This window comes from Bubalus bubalis, chromosome 21 (assembly GCF_019923935.1).
Source record: "Bubalus bubalis isolate 160015118507 breed Murrah chromosome 21, NDDB_SH_1, whole genome shotgun sequence".
Taxonomy (NCBI): Eukaryota; Metazoa; Chordata; class Mammalia; order Artiodactyla; family Bovidae; genus Bubalus; species Bubalus bubalis.
In genome coordinates, this window is record NC_059177.1 from 50,600,322 (window position 1) to 50,622,793 (window position 22,472).

Sequence of the window (22,472 nt, forward strand, 5' to 3'; positions counted from 1 at the left end):
TCAAGGTTCAGGCGAAAACAGACCTGCCTGAAAAATCTCAGAGGTGATCAACCTCAAGATTCCTCTCAGGGACAAATCTCTACAGGATCACATCCCTGGGGGATGGGAGGAAGAACAGGAAGAAGCCAAGACAGAAAATGGACTGTTGGCCTCCCCAACCACAGAGGCTTCTGAGCTGACCCCTGAAAGGAGGAGGAGGTCTTCTCTCCTTAAGGCGCCCAGATCAGGGTAGAGGCAAATTCTTTACTGGCCCAATGCCTGGGGCTGCTGAAGGCAAGGCCAAGGGTAGTGGAGGCCCAGCCCTGCGAACACTGGGGTACACCCTGCCCCCAACCCCATCCCTTCTGCCGTCGTCCCTGGGGTCTGGGCGGCAACAGGACTCAGTGTGGGAGCCAGCAGACCCGGTGATAGCCGTGGAGACCCCTCTGCTGGCTTCCTTTATTCTCTGTGGGTTTTGAGAGGTTCATTTGCTGCTGTTTCCCTGAAAATGACAGAAGAGAAGAGGAATTATTCCATGGACAGTACAACAGTCTACTTATGGGGGCTGAGCTGGGCTCAGTAAGGCCACACTATAACCTAGACCTCTCTGCTGAACTTCCACAGCCCTCACTGCGGTGGGAAGGAGTCCCGCCTTTCACCTGCAGGCTTATTCTTCCTCCTGCTTCTCCACTTTGTGCATGGTGCTCCCATCCTTCACCAGTTGCCAGGGACAGAAACCTGTGCATTGCCAGGCCTCCTAACTGGCCTTGTGCCCTCTCTATTGGATAGGGTGTTCCAAGTCCCTCCACGCCTTCATGTTTGACCTCAGACGTCACAGCCTTGTCTATCCTTCAATATGTCACCCTTGTTCTTGCCTCCGGGCGTTGTTCTGTCCATTCTCTTTGCTTGGTACACTGCCTCGCCTTTGCTCTCCGTTTAGGTGTCTGACTTAGAAGACACCTGCTCCGACAGCCCTCACCTCTGCACTGCTGCCCGCCCTTCCTTTAAATCTCTAGCTCCCCCTCTGAGCAGGGCCTGGGTTGTTCTTCTCTGGACCCAGTGGGGACCCTGCCATGCGGTAGGAGCTCAGAGATCACCTGAAAGAATGCTCTAACTAGTGATTTCATGTTTTACACATGAGGAGCTGATCCTGAGGAGGCCAGTCGGGGCACTAAGGACAGAGGGTCCTGCCTTTCCAACTGAGGGGCTTACAGTGGAGTGGGATCCTACAGACTTGCCACTTCATCTCTGAAATTGTGACAATAATACCATCTGCCCCACAGGTTACTGAACAGGTTATGGATGGGCTATAAAGACATTGGTGTCATGAAGCCTGAGGTCTATTGCAGGCCCTGGAATGTGCTGCGAATGCCACTAAGCTGGTGGACTCCTACCTTGAGAACTCCCTTCCCCTGTCCTCAGCTCAGGAGTGGCTTCTGCCTACTAAGCGCATGGAGTAGAAATCAGAATAGATTTACTCACCAGGAAGGGAAATGCGTGGAGCCATCAGGTGTGGATCCGTTCTGGCCGCCCAGACCTGGGGGCAGGAACACATCCAGAAATGCAACAGGCTGGGGGTGGGTATCCGAGCAGTTATCAGCCCAGGTCAGAGGTATTGTTTGCTGGACAGAGTAGTGGAAGCCCTAAGGGACTAGTGGTATTGTCTGATGGGGGGTTCAAAGGAATTTATACTTGATGGGTGGACTGGTGGGGTTTCCGGTGTGAAATGAATGTTGACATGGGTCAGGGGTACAGCATTAAGTTGTGATGAGGTTCTCAAGGGATCAGTGGTAGTCTGGGGGGGATTCGGGAGAGCCCAAAGGTACACTCTATGGCGGAGGGGGTGTGGCCGGCCCACGGAAGCCGGTGGGGAGTCTCACCTGGGCGGTGATACAGCCCGGTCACCGTACTCCCGTAGAACCCCCACGCCAGCTGGATGCTCAGGAGACTTAACACCAACCAAAACAGCAGCAGCTTGAAGAGAGTCACGCGCATGTCTTGCGCCTCCCACTCCCGAAGGAACTCGCTGCCGAGGGCGCCCAGCGCGCCCAGCACCGTGGCCGGTAGAGCCTGCAAGGACTGCCCAGACCAAGGTTCCGCCATGACTGGCCGGCGCCTCACCCGGGGGACTGTCACTGTTGTCCCCACTGCGCAAGCGTCTGGTCTTCCGGGCCCAGGTCCTCTAGTGCGCACGCGTAAACCTAAGCAAGGCGCGTCTACCTCGCTTGCGCGAAGAGTTGGCAGTTTGGGGCGGAGTATCAAAACCGCGCACGCGCACCTAGCCCCACCCTGCTAACTTAAAGGATGAGTGACTAGAGGAGTATAAAATAGCAACCAGGTCTTTTATAGCCCCGGAGTTCCCGTGATGCCCCACGCGGCTGCAATGATTGGTTAAGCGCCTTGCCTTTAGGGTGTGGACGCGCTCCTGAGCAATCGTGGCTGAGCAGGGAGTGCGCGCGCGTGCGCGGGGCCGCGACTGGGGCCGGCTCGAGCCCGCTGGGCACGCGGGGGCGCGCACGTCGCTCCCCGCCCTCCCGCCGCCGTCGCCGCCCGCTCTTGGTTTCTCGCGCTCCCCGCCCGTCGCTCTCCGTCGGTTGTCTTGTTAGTCAGCCGCCGCCTCCTCAACCACCCGCCGTAGTCTTCGAGCTTGCGACTCGAGGACAAGCGTCCTCAGCGCGGAGAGGCCGGACTCGGAGTCGTCGCCTGAGGTGAGTGAGAGGGTTCCCTCCTAGCGCCGCGGCGCCGCGGGCCCGCCCGCCCGGCACTCTTCCGGCCGCCCGCCGGCCGCCGCCCCGCCGCGGCCGCGCCCCACCTGCTGCTCTTAGCCGGCAGCACCAGCACCAGGACCCTGGCCCCTGACCCCGACTCCAGGCCGGGGACCCAGGCCCGGCTTCCCAAAGCGGCGGCCCCGCCCGCGCAGTCCCCGGAAGCGCGCCCCGCGGCCTCCCGCGCCCCTTCCCCCGCCCGGCCAGGCCTGCTAGAGCCCAAGCCGCCCGCCCGCGGTCCCCGTCGCTTCCTCTCTTAGGGCCGAGCCGGGCAGGGCGGGGGCTCTGAGCCGGGCCCCACGACCCGCCGGGCAGCCGGCCCCTGTGAAGCGCGCGTGGCTGTCGGAGTTGAAAGGGGAAAGAAACTCTTTAAAACTCCATTTTGGCTTTTGCATTTAATATGAAACATGAATCACCGTTTTATACTGCGTGAAGTCCAGTTATGTTTTGGGTATTTTCTTTTTTAATGCAGTATTCTTTGAGATTTTGTAAGTAAAGCATAGTGTTGAAATCTTAGAGGTTAGGATTCTTCGGTATTGAAGGGAATTTTCCGGTTGAAAGGAACTTTTTTTTTCATGATTTAAACTCTGTGGGATCACAATAAAGTAATAATTTGCTTAGTCTAAGTTGCTACCTTGATTAGGAATCAGCTAAACATCTGTGCTTAGTTACCTATTAGATCCAGTTACAAGTTCATTAAATGGCACTATTTGCAGTCAGTTTGGTCAAAACCATGTTTAGTAGTTTATAATGGAAAATTTGCATTCTTTCTACCTGGAGTTGGTTCACTCGTGTTTCTTAATAGTCCTGATTTAACATTTTTACCTCTGTTGGTAACTTGTTTGACTCTCTTTGTGTTTTAAGTCTTTTAAAATAAATCTTTCTTGCAGGTGTGTAATGGGATTATATTCCTGCCAGATCTGAAGGGGGGAAAATACTTTAAAAAAAAATTCTTTTAAATGTTGTTTGTGGTGAGAGTTTTTCTGCCACTTAGTGTCGCACACCCAGATGTGTAATGTTTATATACCAGTGCTTGATTGTCACTTTAGACATGGCTCAGTTGCGAGAGATGTTGTTTTGAGCATTTGGCACAAGTGACATTGTTTGGACTGAAATACAAGATTAGTTCTTAATTGTAAAGGATAATTAAGAAAGATTTCTTTTGATAAATTGCCTTAGGTAGTTTTTTGTTGTTTTTTTTTTAGAGCACTGGTGGGTGGCTCTTGGAGACATAAAATGTGTAAGATTAAAAACAAACAAAAAAATATATAACGTGGAATTTGGTTTTAGTCAACGTCTAGCTCTAGATTTATAGCCTCTGTTCTCATAAAAATCCATACTAGAGGCAAGAAGAGATTAGGAATCCACTAATTTTTTTCATTGATCAAGAATTTTAGACCTGAAAGGAATCTTCAGGACTTGTATTACCAACCTTATTTGCAGATGGGAAGCTGAGTCCCAGAGACTTCAGTAAATTTCCCACAGTTGTATGTCTAGTCAGGTGCCAGCCAGAACTATTTCTCTGTAAGATCTTCTCCATGTCCTCCCAAACAGCTTGCTTAGAGTCAGCTAAAAGTCAGGACTTTCAGCTTATTCCATTGCTTCTCCTTTTATGTATTGCTGGTTTGTTTTTTTTTTTAATGAGAGAATCTAAAAATTTTTTCAAGCAAAGTTCAATTCTTTAGCTTTTCTCTCCTTTCTGTAATTTGGATGGTCCTATAGCAGTTGATTGAAATAGGTAAATGAATATACAGGGTTTCTGCCTGGTGTAGTTTCTGGTTTTAGATGTTATGGCCTTTTCGAGGGACCCAACTTCTCCCAGAGGCAGGACCAGGCTCCCCTGTTCCAAATCCAATGAAATTACGCCCTGATAAGTTCTAATAGGCAACTGTGGGCTCTTTTGATTTGAGGTGTGATGGGGAGAAAAAGCATATATCAAGAATATAGTTTCATATGTATGTGGTAGTGGTTTTCCTGGAGTGTTTTCAGCCCTGATTGCTTGTTTGTCAGTTAACTCTTTTTAAAAGTTTAACCTGGGAGACTTCCCTGGTGGTTCAGAGTTAAGACTCTGCAGATCCAGTGCAGAGGGCACAGGTTCAATTCCTGGTCAGGGAATTAAGATCCCATATGTTTCATGGTGTGGCAGAAAAAAAAAGTTTAACCTGGCTATGTGGGGGTGTAAGTTATTAGGAGAGTAAAAAGGTAGATCTTCAGGTGTTTCTTGTTCAGAGGGTGGAGTCCAGGCAGTGACTCGAGGAGGTGGGTTGCTACTTTGTCCTGGAGCTGAGAGATTTATGTTAACTTTACCAGAAGAAAGACTGATATTTTCAACTTTTAAGAGCACTAATTTGGATTTGCTGGGCTTCTATAGATAGCACCTCAGATTTAATTGCATTGTGGCTGGTAGTGATAATTTTAAACGGGATTGAACATAATCACTGAATTTTATCACATATTTGTAGTTTAAAAGGGAATTAAAAGGAGAAAAAAGGAATTAAGGGAATTTCTTCTTCCCTTACCACTTAGTTTATACCTTTATGCTTGCACTTTCACATTAATGTAACCAAATTTTAAACTTGTGTTAATGTATCTTCCTATAGTCTGCTCTCTGGGGACATGCTCACTGTTAAATACTTGTGAGATTAATAAATTAAAATTTTCAAGACAGTTTGAAGTTAGTAATTACTGTAAAATTCCTATTTCAAGTGACTCATTTTTAATCTGTGGTGCTGTAGTATTAAATAAGGGCCTTGTATACTCATAATTATGGTAGTCATGTGACCAAAAATCAGATAGACATCGAAGCTGCTCATTCTGGGTGTTGGTCTGAGTTTATTGGTGCTTCCTCCACATGATTCGAATACATTTTTATAGCAAATAATCATCAAAATCATGAGATACTCTTTAAATCTGAGCCAGTTTGTAGTTGATAGCAGAATGATTTTTTTTTTAAAGAGGATTAGTAAAGTAAATGTGCTTAAGCATATTTATAATAGCATCTTAATATTCCAGTAAAGAGAACATAAGCAGCCAGTGAAATAAGTTTGCAGTGTAGTGAAGGGAAAAGTAGGAGGTAAAATGAAATTAGAGAGGTGGGCAGGGACCACATCATGTAGGATCTTTTAGGACATGGGAAGTTTTTGGATTTTTATTTTAGTCATCAGATTTTTTTTTTAAAAATGAGGATGATGATACAATCCTACATTAAACAGTTAGAATCATTCACCAAGAGTAGGGGATATGTCTGAATCCACTCTGCCTTCAAAACAGTAAACTAATACTGCTCATTTCTGACAAAAGTATCAGAAGGATTTCATATTATTAATGTCTTTAGCCTAATAATTTCAACCTGTGTTTTTGAAGCCATTGGCTTTTGGACAGTTGTCTTTTACTTGCAATGTCTCTGTAATGCCTGTATTAAAAAGGAAATGTAATTTGATAAAGCAGGTCATTCAGATGTTCATGGTAGGCTGGGTGGTAGGCATACAGGTGTTCAGTGTAAAATTCTTTTACCTGTGCTGTGTGTTTATAGTGCTGTGTGTTGCATGTTTATAATTTTGGAAATTTTACATAAAATTCATCTTCTTTTGATTTTAACTTTTAAAAGGGCAACATTATAACATTCAGAAAATAAGGTTGATACTGTGCATTTTGTTGAGTGAAGGAGGCCAAAACATTTAAAAGTGGTCACTTTCATGGTATGTCAATTAAAATTAAATTCTGCATTTATTCCTCCTCTGGATTCTGAATTACTTACCAGGTCTTTGGGCAAACCTGTTTTACATCTTGTGCTTTGTTTTTCTCCCCCATGAAATGAATAGACATAATTCCTGATTTCGTTTTATTTTGTGTGTGTTTTTATAGTGCCTTTCATCTGAGAAGTTCAGGGCACTTTGTAGAACTTCTGCCATACAGGCCGTGGGTCTTGCAGCACATTTGTAAGGTATGTAAATAACTTTCATTCCTCTTTCTCCATGGAAGAGAAATGATTATGTATTACATATTAACGTAAGTTCTAGGGAAATGTCGGTGCAGTACTGTTAATGATTTTCTTTTCCACGAACCTTGAGATCTTTATCTTACTCCATAACTTTCCCCTCTGGTCTCATTTCCCTATGTCTCTCCATACGATACTCCTATAACTTTGTTTTTCTCTTCTAGTCTAACAGTATTTCTTCCTTAGTTGACAGTATATTTTCTAACCTCTTAATCTTTAAGATGTGTTTACTGCATTTTACACATACTTCTCTCACTTCTGTTTCACTCTCATCTTAATTCTTTTTTTTAATGTCTTTACATTTTCATTTTTTCTATAGTTCGGTCACCTTACACACATCTTACCACAGCCTGTGCTGTGGGTATGTCTGATTGTCAATAAAAAATAATTCAATCAGAGAATGAAGATTGGAGGATAATTCTTCCTCTTGCCAGAGGAGTCAGCAGCAGTACTGGTTTGAGTGGGAGTGGTGTTAATAGCAGGTGTAACAGCCCATCCTGGGGCTATTCAGGTATTTTAAACTGATTACAAATAAAGGAAATAGAATCATCTAATTTAATTGATATCAAGTATCCTGATTTGGTAGTATTTTGACTACTTCTTCTTGTTCTCCTTGGGTCGGAGGGAACTCTATATATAAAGAAGAGAGCTGTTAAGAGGATGAATATTCTCTTTTGGTGAGATGGGCTACCTGGCAGGGAAGTCACATAATGGTAATGGTTTGGGTTGGCTTTGAACTTCTTAGCATGGTAAGAGGAATGGCCAAGCTAGCTTGTCATTTTTCATTCATTGAAGAAGTAGTTCCTCAATAGCTACTATGTGCCAGGTGCTGTCTTGGGACACATTTGAAGAAAACAAAGGCGGTCCTTGCCTTCAGATAGTTTTTTCTTTCTTTTACACTGTCTTTATTCCTAAAAACATTAACATTTTGAATCATTTCATCTGCTTTTCTCAGTATCACTGATGAGAAAGTAGAAAGCACATCCAGGGTTAATGGTCACAAACACATTAGTAGCACTGCCCATTTGTATTCTAGTAGGGAATACTGATGACCTATGGCAAGAGATTAGCCAGTGCAACTGCTGGACGTAGGATGACAGCTAGGCTAGCACTGCTGGGCATGATGCTCTGTTGCAGTCCCATGAGGCTTGAAATTTCTCCTTTCAGCAGATTCGAGTGATGCTTTAAAGTGATTTGATTGATGGCCTCTTTTTAAAAAAGGACACACTATGTTTCAGGGTTTTCTCAGTTCAGTTTTTACATTATTGAGGTAAAAACAAAAGTAAGGTTATGCTTTTGCTCTGTAGGTTTGCTTAAATCAGAATTTTTTTTTTTAAACTGGAAAGGCTGATGGCCCTATAATTACAAAAGAATTCTGCCAAAGATGACCTGCCTGCCTGCCTAGCTAGCTATCCATCTGGCTTTAAGCAGATTATTTAATTTCTTTGAAACTCAGGACCTACATCTGTGAAATGAAGATTCCCTTTCATAGGAGTTTTAGATGAAGTAATATGTGAAGAGCATAGTGCTCAATGCATGTTAATTTTCTCCGTTGGTGGAAATACTTGTTCTAACTCTGGTAGATTCTTCAGGTGTATTTTTCTTCTAGGATATCAGTGCATTGAATTTATATAGTGACTGCTTTCAGAAATGATGAGGATTTTGATAGGAAGCTTAGTTATATGAATTTCTTTACTGCCGCCTGACCGTATAGGCGAAGCACGCGTTTGTTGTCTTTTGTTTGTTTAACTGTAGGAGTTAGTATGTTGGACTAAGGTTTCACCATCATTTTTATACATGTTAACTGACATCATGAATAATAGTTTGGTAAACATGAAACCATGTTAATCACAAGTTGTCTAGATTCACTCTTGGGTTGTAGTAGTGATTCTGCCTTTATCTGACGATGTAATCATTTAGTTTTACTCTTAAGCATCAGTAAATAGTAGCAGCAGAGATGGCACTCTCCACGAAATGGACAAAAAAGTAGATCCATGGGGTGGAGATTTTTTTCTATTACTTGCTGCCACTGCCTTTTATAACTGAAGGGGTTTTGAACAATATATAATCCATGCCAACTCATACACATTCATGTGTCTGACTGTAGCTGAAGAATCTTCAATCACAAAGCATTTATTTATTCTGTACGAACTATATGCAAACTTCATTTATCTTTCATACTTACTCTTTAGAAGTATTATTTTCCATTAATTAAGTGTTCTCACCTTGCATCCTTACCATAGTCCCTAAGGCTGCTGCTGCTACTGCTAAGTCGCTTCAGTCGTGTCCGACTCTGTGCGACCCCAGAGATGGCAGCCCACCAGGCTCCCCCGTCCCTGGGATTCTCCAGGCAAGAACACTGGAGTGGGTTGCCATTTCCTTCTCCAATGCATGAAAGTGAAAAGTGAAAGTGAAGTCACTCAGTCTGTCCGACTCCTAGCGACCCCATGGACTGAAGCCTACCAGGCTCCTCCATCCATGGGATTTTTCAGGCAAGAGTACTGGAGTGGGGTGCCATTGCCATCTCCGGGAAGACAGTATAAAGGGCCTTAAAAAATAGAATTATCATATGACCCAGAAATGTCACTTCTGGGTTAATACCCCAAAGAATTAAAAGCAGAGTCTTGAGATATTTGTACAGGTGTGTTCACAGTAGCATTATTCATAGGAGCTGAAACAGGGAAGCAGCACAAGTGTCTTCTAGCCAGTGAATGGATAAGCAAACTATGCTATATACATACAATGGAGTATTATTTAGCCTTAAAATGAAAGGAAATTCTGCAGTGTGCTACAACATAGATGAACCTTGAGAACATGCTAACTGAAATAAGCCAGTCACAAAAAGACAAATACTATATGATTCCACTTATATGAGGTACTTAGAGTAGTCAGAACCATAGAGATAAAGTGGAATGGTGGTTGCCAAGGGTTGGGGAGGGGTGAAGAATAGTCGAGCGGGGGAGGGCAGTTAATGTGCAGTGGGTATAGTTTTAGACTACAAGATGGAGAGTTACTGGATACACTGTGGTGATGGTTGTGCAACATTATGACAGTATTTAATACCACTGAACTGTACGCTGAAAAATGGTTAGGATAGTAAACTTTGTGCAGTCCTTCTCTCAGACTTCGGGCTTCTGTTGGAGCTTTAAAGGTATTTTAGGGCAAACGGGTTGGTAAAGTGTGGATGTTCAGTGCAGAGCAGAAGGGGTTGAGCTTGAAAACAACAAGCCTTGCTCACATCTCAGCCTCCCAAGGTTCTCACTTCAGAGAAAACCTTTGTACCTGTTTCCTGTATATAAACCAAGTAACTGTTTCATATGTATCCTTCTAGTCATACTCTGTCCCTTTTTTATATACAGACTAATGCACATCCCACTGTTATACATCTGTTCTTTCCCCTTAACAATATGTCTTGGTAATTATTTGACAAGATAGTTGAAAGTATACATTGTGGAAAATAGTTTGGCAGTTCCTTAAATAGCTAAATATAGAATTACTGTGAGACCCAGCAATTCCATTCCTAGGTATATACCTAAAAGAATTGAAAACAGGTACACAAATGCTTGTACATAAATGTTCATAGCAGTCCTTTTCAAATCGCCAAAGAGTGGAAATAATCCAAATGTGCATCAACAGGTGAATGGGTGAACAGTGTACATACATACAATGGAATATTATTAGCTGTTTTTTAAAAATGAGGCACTGATACATGCTGTAGTATGGATAAACCTTGAAAGCATTATGCTAAGTAAAAGAAACCAGACACAAAAGGCCACATATTGTATGATTTCATTTATATGAAGTGTCTAGAATAGATAAATCCATAGAGACAGAAAGCAAATTGGTGGCTGTAAGGTGTTGAGGGGAGGGGAAACTGAGGAGTGACTTCTTAATGAGTATGGGATTTTCTTTGGTGGTGATGAAAATGAACATGTTTTGGAATTTGATAGAATTGGTGGTTGCACAACATTGCAAATAGACTAAACATTACTGAATTATGCACTTTTAGAAAGTTAACTTTATACTATGTGAATTTCACCTCAACTAAAAAAATTGTTTGTTAAAATATATGTTGAGGCCTGACCCTGAAGAGTTTTCAGTTTGTTAGTTGTGGAAACTTGAGAAGAATAGTGGTTTTTGGGCCAAAATGCAGTGTGCCTGGCTATGCAGTGTCATTGCTGAAACATCTGAGCAGGTCATGAGCAGCTTGGGGCTCTTGCTTCATTTTCCTCTGTGTGTCATTTCTCAAGTCAGGCACTGTCTTGGGGACAATGTCAGTGGAGAATTAGGTTGCACAAAGTCCAATTCTGATTCTGTGCATCTATTTAAAGTTCACCCTGAAATATTTACATTTTGAAGTCAGTGATACAATGATCCTATTAGGAAGCCAGGAGGTATGTTCTCTCCCAGTATTTCTTGGCCCCCTACCCTGCAAAGAATTTAAATCTGGGATGATTCCTTGTTGGCAGTGTTTCGGAGGCTTTGTCTTTCTCTGCTTATGTACCTTCGGCCTGCTGCTTTTGGTCTCCAAGGTCTCTTGAACTGATATTGACCCTTGGCAACTGCTTGATCAGGATGGCTAAATAATACTGATAGTACTAGGCTCAAGCTCATTTTGAGCAAATGGACAGATGGTAGTTTGGGCCTCCTTGCCACCCGGTTTCCAGTGTAGTTCATAAATGGATTTGTTTTCAGTTTACTTCCCCAAGTAGTTACTGGTTTTCCAGTTTACTTCCCCAAGTAGTTACTGGTGTTTCCAGTGTGCTCAGCACAGTCCTAGATATGGGTGAACCAGATTGTTGATAAGACAATTTCTGCCCATTGCATTGAAACATAGTTTCTTCCTCTGACTTAAGGAAGAAGTTTGTATTATATTCATTTGTATGTGTATTTTAACAAAAAGACCAAAACAGCAGTATGGAGGAGGGTACTGGAGAAGGGAGTGCTTACTATGAAAATCTACACTTGTTTTCAGCCAGGTTTATTCTTTGAAGAAAAATCTGATTCTAGTTTGGTTGTTACTTTCAGGACTATCTGAAGGAAAGTCTGTATTTTGACTTTTACTTTCAGTTTTATAGTTGTGATAGCTTTGCTTCAGGATGGTGCATTGCAGGGCATCCTGTAAACGTTCATTTGTGTGTGTTTAAGGACAGGAAATATGGCTCGTATAGAAAAATTGAGATACTAAACCAAGATAGTATTGTCGTGTTCTGGATAACTGAAGCTTGCATCTTTAAACTTTACAACTTGTTTTATTCCTATAGTGAATATCTTTTTCTCTCTTTGTGTCTGGGCCTTACGCTTTCCTGTGTAATGAGGTTTCCTGTGTAATCCTTTCCTCCTAAAGGATTTTTAAGGTCTGTCCTTAGAGTATGTTGAATTGCTTTAGGACTCTGGCCTGGCTTGAGTGGCACTTCTCTGCCTCCCCATTTTACATTTCTGAGCCTGATTTACAGGGTTTTCTACTTCCCTGTCATAGGCTACACCTCTTTCTCACTCACGCATGCATTTTCATAAACTGCTGTGCACTTAGCTGCTGCCCAGCTAGAATTACGGAGTTGGCTAAAATAAGAACAAATAAGTTCATAGGGAGGATTTGAGTTTTAACACTCCTTCTATAGATAATTGCAGTTCCTGATATTATGAGGGGTTTCTGTATTCTTAAATTACAACAACTGTGTCTTAGAAGGTAGCTCACCACTGGTGTACACAGCTGATCTTTTTGTAACCATTTTCTTAAAAATTTGCATACAGCAAATTGGTTATATAAAGTTTCTTTGTGAAATGTATTTTTTCATATTTGTTATTTGAACACTTAATTATTACACGCTTGGGCCTGTGCTTGTCCAACAATGATGAATAAGAGATGTGATTCTTAAACTAATTGGAGTTTGGCAGGAAGAAACTTTGGAGGGGTGTGATGAGTGAGGTAGAGAGAAATATTACAGATTCAGAGTACTTAAGGGGCCTGATCTAAATTGGGTCAGGGAAGGCCTGAGAGAAAGTGACTTAGCCTTAAGTATGAGGTTATCTAAGTGGGGGAAGGGTGGATGATGTACATCCAGGGGAGAGTGAAGAAAACATGGCTTAATATCCTGAATTACAGGATATTGTTTTGGCTGAGGGTGGTTGTATGCTTGGGTTTTATAATTTTATGTTAGTGGTTTGGGAGTTGAAGTTTTTTTCTTATCTGCAATATGACATTTTGTACCCATATTTCATCCAAAATATTTTTTACACCTCTTGAATTGACACTACTCCCTTCTACAGAAACTAACATTGACAAAACTTAGATAAAGTTGGGGGTAAGTTAATATGTACACTAGGATCATTGTTCTTCATAATGAAATTCACAGGATTTCTATGAGTCTTAAATTTTCCTTGTAAAATTTCAAGTTTAGTTTCCAAAAGACTAGACAGTTTTTGGTTTTATAATAGTAATATGTACAAAACTGATTTGTAACTTCATTAGAGAAATAATATAAAATTTCAACTGGATTACATAATTGAGGCATAGGGATGCTAACAAGGTAAGTCTTATGAACTCAACTTCTAATCCGTTGTGTCCTCTGTGTTTAAAATAATGAATGCCGTACAAAAGTAAAAATTAAGTCATGTCCAAAGCTGTGCTGGTGTTATATGCTTTTATTTCTTGGGTGATTGAGAGGTTGTAGAAAGCTTGCTGTAGTCATCACTGTTTCTTTTGTGCAGCTAATCCCTTTGAAGAATTATGAGGTAAAATAATTTTCTCAAGTATGCTGAGTTAGTGATTTTTTTTTCAAGCTGTGATTATTTTCTCTGCATGGAAATTTATTCATTATCTTTCCAAAATATTGTAAAGATCTTGATCCAGCAGAAGCAGTACAGTTACTCAGTTGAATTATTTCTATTTCTCTTTCTTGGCTGGAGAACTGTTTTGTGCCTGCTTATAATGAATGTTTGGCTAATAAATGTCTGTGTATATAATGCATTCATTATAATCTGGTAGCATTATCTTAAAAGTCTTTGGTGGCTCCTTATCTGCTAAAAACTGCACAGAGGCAGATTTCCTGTGAATCTAAGAAAAAAAATTTTTTAAAATGTGTGGTCCCTAACCAAGTTATCAAAATTATTTAGCAAATTTACATTGTAGCATTCAAATTGCTGTCTGCCCCTACAGTTTAGCTTGAAGTCATAACTCAGCCAATCCCCTCCTCACTTAATTTAAAGCCTGTTTTGTTTTTATATCAGGAGGCGCTCAATCTATTTCCCTGAGATAACAGCATGGTTATTGGTCATGGAAAAATCAGACTTTAGTGCATTACAAAAGGTGCTTAGAAAGTATTAACAGGAATGTGATTGTGTGTTTATAGCAGATTGACATTGGTTAAGGATTTCATAATTGCCATTCAGAAAGTTATAAAAATCATAGACTCATTTGATGGCAAAACCTAAACTGAACTGGTGAGAAGTTGTATAGTCTTCATCCAACTTGGTGTGATTGTTGATTTATTTTACTGAAGAACTGTTAACCCAGTGTGTGTGTTACAGAATATTTGGCATTTGTACCATACTGCCTTTCTAAATATGAACAATTCTGAATCTAGAAATATCTAACCCCAAGACTGTTGGTTGAAGAATTGTGGATCTGTAGTTCTTGGCAGTGAGGGAAAAGCTAAGTCTTTTTCTTTAATGGGAAAGGAGAATGCAGGATGAAGTATGGATGGGATATGCACTTTGGAAAAAGAATTATTTGCTGAGCTGGTAAAAGTTTCATTTTAGGAAAAATATTCCTTTCAGATCAGGCCATGTTATAAACTGTTCTTCAAATTCTGGACAGATAGAATTTGAAGGTACAGAGTTGCCGTTTGTATAAAATAAGACCTAAATAATAATGACACACATTTATTGAACATTGACCTATTTTCCATATATGGAAGCTCTTTTTGTATAATATATTATTTAATCTTTATGATAGTCCTGTTTGGAAGGTTCCATTCTTCACTTGACAGATAAGGAAATTGTAAAGGGGCACAAAGCTAGTAAGATAACTTCCAGGTAATGTAGCTCCTTTACCGCTACTGTAAACTGCCTTTTTTCTACTCAGTTGCTTCCCATAACTGGAAATTAATTTCTCGAAGAACCTTTTCTTTGGCTAGTCTGGGTGGGACCTGTCCATGTAGTGAATATTTCTCATTTTATGTAGTAATCCATATAGTAGATGCTTAATGCTTGTGAGACACACCCAGGATGGGACTCTGATGTTGAACCCCCAAAATAATGTTTGATCAAATAACATTGATGAGAGTGTTTTGGGTTGGGAAGGGTGGTGGATCAGAATCACTGGAATGCTGAGAGCTTGTGTCAGCTGTCCCCTTCCTGAATCTGTGGATGGTGGAAGGGTTAAAGTGCAAGTGATTACACCTTCCTCCAACTACAGTGAATTATCAGGATTATTCATAAGGTAACATAACAGTGGAGATGCACAGTTTCCAGGCCTTTTCCCCTTCTGCTTGGAAGGACTCAATAGAATGCAAGGAGGGAATGCTTATGGGCCTTAAAACATGTACTGAATTAGGAAATTTTTCATTTTAGGGGAAAAAACACCACTATATTCAGGTAACCTTGACTCTGCTTTAATTTATGGAAAAAATAAATTTCTTGTATCTTCAGTATTTTAGCTATTATTAACAAATTATTTCTGATCCCCTATAATGAATCTCTTCATCCTGGTTGAACACTGATGCCCCCTAAAATATTACCAGAGCATTGGGCTTTTGCTAAAGGCCTTTTGCCATACCTCATGTGGTAAGATAGACATTTAGCCCTTTTTTCTCCTTTTACGGTGTTGTTTCATGCACGAATGTAGGGGCTAGCTACAGAGTTTTTATATACAGTGGTTTGTTAATTATAAGTCTTGTTTGAAAAGAAATAACTTCCTACTTAAAGAATGAGACTTAAGACTAATTCAGGAAAGCAGGCAAGTAACTAAGAGGAAGTAAATTTGAAGCGTAATGTCTATTTTTAGTAACTTGGGCTTTTGAAAGTTTCCTTTCAAAAAGTTAGAAAATTAACCCTTTCTTATACCAAGTCATTTCTATCTATGAACTTAGGAAGGCTACGTTTCTTATTAATTCATTTGGTGAACACATTTCTGTTCAGTAATATTTTTGACCTTGCTAGGGATTGTAGGGAATATAGAAATGAAGATGGTTATCCCTCACAGATTTGACTCCAGGCTTCTCACAGATACCAAAACCTGTAGATGCTTATATCCCTTATATAAAGTGGTATAGCATCTGTATATAACCTGTGCACATCCTTCCATATACTCTAAATCATCTGTAGATTACTTATAATACCTGCTGCTGCTGCGTCACTTCAGCCGTGTCCGACTCTGTGCGACCCCATAGACGGAAGCCCACCAGGCTCCCCTGTCCCTGGGATTCTCCGGGCAAGAACACTGGAGTGGGTTGCCATTTCCTTCTCCAATACTTATAATACCTAATACAGTGTAAATACTTGTTCCTTAGTTTACATGGGGATTGGTTTCAGGACCTGACCTGAATACCAAAATCTGGATACTTAAGTCCCAGTTAGTTGCATTCAGCCAACCATAGGTCGTGTGGTGGTATCGTATTTATTGAAGAGCCAAGTATAGGTGGACTTGGGGAGTTTAAGCTTGTGTTGTTCAAGGGTCAGCTGTAGACATAAATTCAGTGTTATCACCGACTGAGCTATGAGGGAAGCACAAATTCAATGTAAATGATGTATAAATAGTTGGAGGCATATGGCAAATTCAAATTTGCTTTTTGGAACTTTCTGGATTCCCCCCCCCCCCCCGAATATTTTGGATCCATAGATGAAGAACATATAGATAGAGGGGGACTGTAGAGCGGGGCTGACTATGTAGTCTTTATTTTTTCTTTTAAATTGGAGCTTACAAATAATAGTATCCAATAGTGAAGCATTGGCTGTTGTGTGCTAGGTCTTGTTTATTCTAAGTAGTTTCTTGTGTTAACTGAGTAATTAGCACTATCTTATGAGGGTAAGAGCCATTATTTTCCCCATTGCCAGATGAGGAAGTAGATCAGAGGAGTTGAGTAACTTACTCAGAGATTGACAGTTGCTTTGTACCCTAGGCACCTGATTCCAGAAGCCTTCTTTATCAGTGCAGCGCATCAAGTGATGCAAGCTTACACAGTTGTTTGGGAAATAGCTGTAAGAGTTTGAAGTTAAAGAAGAATTTGTGCTGGAGTAGCCAGGGTGTCATCTCTGGGGAGGGCGTAACTTGGCCTAAAAGGAGATAAGAGGAGTGTTATGAGTAGTGTGAATCAGCCCTTGGCAGTGTTCAACTGCTTGAACGCAGATAATCTTGTTTTACCTCCTTGTAGGGAAGAGAGGGTGGACAGTGTTGGTTAGCCTAGGGAAGTTAAGTGAGAGGGGAGCAATATACTTCTGTTAGATTCAATATATAGGAAATCAGATTCCAAGATGGTGTCTTACACATGTGCTGCTTTGCCCCCCGCCCTTTTTGCCTAATATACTACCTAGACCTTTCCAAGTCAGTCAATACTAAAATTCATTAATCATTTTAAAAAACATAGTACATACATTTCATGTTGTTCAGTTGCTAAGTTGTGTCCGACTCTTTGCAACCCCATGGACTGCAGCATGCCAGACTTCCCTGTCCTTCACTGTCTCCTGGAGTTTGTTCAAACTCATGTCCATTGAGTCCGTGATGCCATCCAACTATCTCATCCTCTGTCGCCCTGTTCTCCTCCTGCCCTCAATACTTCCCAGCGTCAGGGTCTTTTCTGGTGAGTCGGCTCTTCATAACAGATGGCCAAAGTATTGGAGCTTCATCATCAGTCCTTCCAAAGAATATTCAGGGTTGACTGATATGATCTCCTTGCTCTCTCAAGAGTCTTCTTCTTCTTCTTCAAAAAAAAGAGTCTTCTTCAGCACCACAGTTGAAAAGCGTCAATTCTCAGCCTTCTTTATGGTCCAACTCACATCTGTACATGACTACTGGAAAAACCATACATTTTATAGATTGAGACGATGCAAAAGGATGTATAGTTACTAGAAGCAACCATTAAGAATTTCTTGTGTATTTTTTGAGAGAAAGTCTGTGTATATACCAGTGTTCATTGTCTCTGGTGAATGTTAATTGTGTCTCTCTGCCAGGTTCTGTTCTGTATATCTGTACATCCCACTAATACACAATGGCATGACTGTAAATACTTAATATCTTATTTTTTTAAATTTAGTCTTATCTTTGAGATCAGTCATTAACAGTAATGGTTGTATAATATGCCATTCTCAGTCACTTCGGTCAGTTCAGTCGCTCAGTTGTGTCCGACTCTTTGTGACCCCATGAATTGCAGCACGCCAGGCCTCCCTGTCCATCACCAACTCCCGGAGTTCACTCAGACTCACGTCCATCGAGTCAGTGATGCCATCCAGCCATCTCATCCTCTGTCGTCCCCTTCTCCTCCTGCCCCCAATCCCTCCCAGCATCAGAGTCTTTTCCAATGAGTCAACTCTTCGCATGAGGTAGCCAAAGTACTGGAGTTTCAGCTTCAGCATCATTCCTTCCAAAGAAATCCCAGGGCTGATCTCCTTCAGAATGGACTGGTTGGATCTCCTTGCAGTCCAAGGGACTCTCAAGAGTCTTCTCCAACACCACAGTTCAAAAGCATCAATTCTTCAGCTCTCAGCCTTCTTCACAGTCCAACTCTCACATCCATACATGACCACAGGAAAAACCATAGCCTTGACTAGATGGACCTTTGTGGGCAAAGTAATGTCTCTGCTTTTGAATATGCTATCTAGGTTGGTCATAACTTTCCTTCCAGGGAGTAAGCGTCTTTTAATTTCATGGCTGCAGTCACCATCTGCAGTGATTTTGGAGCCCAGAAGAATAAAGTCTGACACTGTTTCCACTGTTTCCCCATCTATTTCCCATGAAGTGACTGGACCGGATGCCATGATCTTCGTTTTCTGAATCTTGAGCTTTCAGCCAACTTTTTCACTCTCTACTTGCACTTTCATCAAGAGGCTTTTGAGTTCCTCTTCACTTTCTGCCATAAGGGTGGTGTCATCTGCATATCTGAGGTTATTGATATTTCTCCCAGCAATCTTGATTCCAGCTTGTGCTTCCTCCAGTCCAGCGTTTCTCATGATGTACTCTGCATAGAAGTGAAATAAGCAGGGTAACAATATACAGCGTTGATGTACTCCTTTTCCTATTTGGAACCAGTCTGTTGTTCCATGTCCAGTTCTAACTGTTGCTTCCTGACCTGCATACAAATTTCTCAAGAGGCAGGTCAGGTGGTCTGGTATTCCCATCTCTTGAAGAATTTTCCACAGTTTATTGTGATCCACACAGTCAAAGGCTTTGGCATAGTCAATAAAGCAGAAATAGATGTTTTTCTGGAACTCTCTTGCTTTTTCCATGATCCAGCGGATGTTTGATCATGATCCAGCAATTTGATCTCTGGTTCCTCTGCCTTTTCTAAAACCAGCTTGAACATCAGGAAGTTCACAGTTCACATATTGCTGAAGCCTGGCTTGGAGAATTTTGAGCATTACTTTACTAGCGTGTGAGATGAGTGCAATTGTGTGGTAGTTTGAGCATTCTTTGGCATTGCCTTTCTTTGGGATTGGAATGAAAACTGACCTTTTTCAGTCCTGTGGCCACTGCTGAGTTTTCCAAATTTGCTGGCATATTGAGTGCAGCACTTTCACAGCATCATCTTTAAGGGTTTGGAATAGCTCAACTGGAATTCCATCACCTCCACTAGCTTTGTTCATAGTGATGCTTTCTAAGGCCCACTTGACTTCACATTCCAGAATGTCTGGCTCTAGGTCAGTAATCACACCATCGTGATTATCTGAGTCATGAAGATCTTTTTTGTACAGTTCTTCTGTGTATTCTTGCCATCACTTCTTAATATCTTCTGCTTCTGTTAGGTCCATACCATATGCCATTGTATGGATACTTAAATCAGTCCTCAAAAGGGACCCCTAAGTTGTTTCTAATATTCTGTTAATATATTAATAATAAAGCTATTGCTGAAGTAGACATTCTTGAACATAAGTATTTACATCCGTGTGAATATATTTATGAGATAAATTCTTATAAGTAGAATTGGCTGGTTCAAGCAGTGTATATGCAGTTTATTATTTACTTATTTTGGCCACCCCTTGAGGTGTGCAGGATCTTAGTTCTCTGACCAGAGATCGAACCCATGTCACCTGCAGTGGAAATGTGGAGTCCTGACCACTGAACTTCCAGGGAATTCCCAATATATGCAGTTTAAATTCTAATATTGCCAATAACCCTAGAGAGAAGTTGCTGTCTCCATTAATAGTGTGTTCTTTTAATGGCTTAATCCCTTTACTACTCAGATACTGAAATCCTTCAGTTCCACTGGGGTTTATAGTCCATTGATCTTACTACCCTTTTACTGCCCTTCAATCTTCTTCACTTCCCAATTTCCTCCTCAGAGTTCATAGTTCACTGTAGTCACCTCCTTTTATATATTTTTAACTCATATCCTTTCTCACTTCATCTTACCTGGCAAAACCTCGGCCCTGGTTGAATCCATCTCTTCATTTATTCTACCCTTTTCACTGATTGTCAGGAGCAGGAGAAAGATATGCTGACTGGTCTCATTTTGAACTCAGGATCCATAACCTCAAAAGTGGCTCTTTCCTAAGTTAAACAGTGACTAGCCATCCCACTAAGATTCCTTAGTCCATTTATTTTATTTTCAGGACAATATGGCACTACCTCCTTAGCTCAAACCTGTTTTCCCTTTTCCAGCCTCACTGTCAACCAGTGATCTTGCCTCTTCCTTAATTGAGAAAATGGAAGCAATTAGAAGAGTCCACCACTACACCTACTTACCTACACTTGGCTGTCAGGGGCTGCTTCCTCCTCTGTTCCCGTGGCGTGGTCCTTTGGGAGTCCATAGTTCATTTCCAGGACTAGCCGCCGCTTGTGTGCTAGTCCCCTCTGATCTCCTCAGAACTCTGCTTTAGTAGTTTTCCCCTCCCCTGCATCAGTTCTACATTCAGTCTATTGATGAGACCTTCATACCCCACCTAGCAGCCACAGAGGCGGGGAATGTAGTTTTTATTGTTGGTAGCCATTTGACCAGGAAAGAAAATGACTGATTTGAGGGAAGCACTGAGCAGGGTCTGCCACACTTTCCAGACTTTTCTTCCCACTTGCTGGCAACAGTTTTATTGAGATATAATTCACATGCCATACAGTTTACCCATTAAAGGTGTATATAAGTCTGTGTGTTTTAGTATATTCGTTTATTTGTGGAGTCAACTTTAGAACACTTTCATCAGCCTGAAAAGAAACTCCTGTACTCTCCAGCTGTCATTTTCCAGTTCCCCTATCACTAGTCCCCAACCTTAGGCAACCACATCTCTGTAGATTTGCCTGTCCTGGACGTTTCAAGTGGAACCACATAATATTTGGTCTTTAGTGACTGGCTTCCTTTATTTAGCATAAAGTTTTTAAGGTTCGTCCATACTGTAACATGTATTTTCTAACTTGAAAGAGCATTTTATCCTACCTTCCTCAGCGCCCTCATCTCCATCTACCACAGTGCGGCCAATGTAATCCTCACCTTTGGCCAGTTGAGAGGTTTTTACCCCTTTGCTGCTGGAGACCCAATGGCTGTGTCTGTGCCCTTTTTGCTAGTTGTATAATATGGAGCATTTCCTTGAAATGCTTTTTCTCTTGGTGCTGGTTCTGTCATAGCTTTCTGACTTCTCTGCTCAAAAATCTGACTTCCTCATGTCCACCTCTTTCATGTTGGCAGCAATCTCTGTGGGTAGATAGATCACTGTCTCTCCCTATTCCACACACTTGAAGGCTGTGCTGTTTTTACCTGTAATTAGAACTTAGTCTGAGTGCCATTTTCATCAGGTTGGGAGAACATGTGCGTAGGGTTAGGAAAAAAGCACTCCAGACCCTCACCATGGTCTTCTTGTTTCTACCCTCATTTCACCTCCTACCTGTTTCTCATGCTGTTGAAAGGCTCTCTTTGTTAGTCACAGATCTGATGGTGCCATTCCATTGGTTTTCTCTTTTTACAGAGTAGAAGTCAGGTTGCCGTAAATGACATTCTGGACCTTTAAGTCGAACCATCACTCATCTTTCCAGCTTTATTGTCTCCTCTCTGACTGTTTCAGTTTAAGGTCATTTGCTCAGGCTGTTCCCTCATGTTAGAAAGTATTCCTGAGCCACCACCTCTCGTCTCAGCTCCTCCCAGGGGACTAATCCTCATTCTTCCAGGTCAGGTCAGATGTTACATTTTGTGAAGCCCTCTGGCAGAATTGCTTGCTTTTCTCTCCATTTAAACCAGAGAGCATAACGCTTCTCTACTGTCTTGTTTTCTGTAAGGGTGTTTTTCAATAAGTCTGCTCTCTAACACCTACAATAGAGAATGGCCCATAGAAAACTATCGGTTTGGGTTAGACTGATCAAAGGTAAGGGAAATAAGAATTGAGATAAGGCCACTGGATCTGGCAGGGAGGTGATACCATTGTGCTGCAGTAGTAAGAGTGTAGGTACTAAAGGATGTAAGAGTAACTAACTGGGGATTGGATGGGAGTGCCTTCTAGAATTTATCTTTAAATGACCTGATGCTTTTTCTGTAATGTTTTCCAGAAAAATCTGTAACATGAAATTATCCTTGTAGCATGCAAAAATACAGAACACT

General features: G+C 41.6%; 2 protein-coding genes across 4 annotated transcripts in view; one reads left to right on the forward strand and one right to left on the reverse strand.

Moving 5' to 3' along the window:
* Nucleotides 1–229: 229 nt before the first annotated feature.
* On the reverse strand, nt 230–2,305 carry TCTA (T cell leukemia translocation altered). Its single transcript, XM_006053255.3, has 3 exons — nt 1,860–2,305; nt 1,462–1,516; nt 230–481 (listed from the first exon to the last, which is right to left on the reverse strand). Exons 1-3 carry the CDS (start codon nt 2,080–2,082, stop codon nt 439–441), a joined length of 321 nt encoding a protein of 106 aa, XP_006053317.1. The 5' UTR covers nt 2,083–2,305; the 3' UTR covers nt 230–438.
* A 156-nt stretch (nt 2,306–2,461) lies between these two features.
* The window catches only part of RHOA (ras homolog family member A), a 50,187-nt gene continuing 30,176 nt past the window's right edge, over nt 2,462–22,472 (forward strand). For 2 of the 3 annotated variants that reach the window (XM_044933903.1, XM_006053254.3), the window contains exons 1-2: nt 2,462–2,687; nt 6,609–6,687. The gene's annotated coding sequence lies outside the window, so the exon portion shown is untranslated. The remainder of the gene's footprint in view (nt 2,688–6,608; nt 6,688–22,472) is intronic. The other variant, XM_025271985.2, reaches the window with a different exon arrangement.

What these genes read in the sequence shown, in the direction of transcription:
- TCTA (XM_006053255.3), bottom strand. Translation starts at nt 2,082, where the DNA reads ATGGCGGAACCTTGGTCTGGGCAGTCCTTGCAGGCTCTACCGGCCACG. An exon ending in CGGGCTGTATCACCGCCCAG is followed by an intron (nt 1,517 to 1,859) that starts GTGAGACTCCCC and finishes TCCTGCCCCCAG; the next exon opens with GTCTGGGCGGCCAGAACGGA. An exon ending in TCCACGCATTTCCCTTCCTG is followed by an intron (nt 482 to 1,461) that starts GTGAGTAAATCT and finishes TGTCATTTTCAG; the next exon opens with GGAAACAGCAGCAAATGAAC.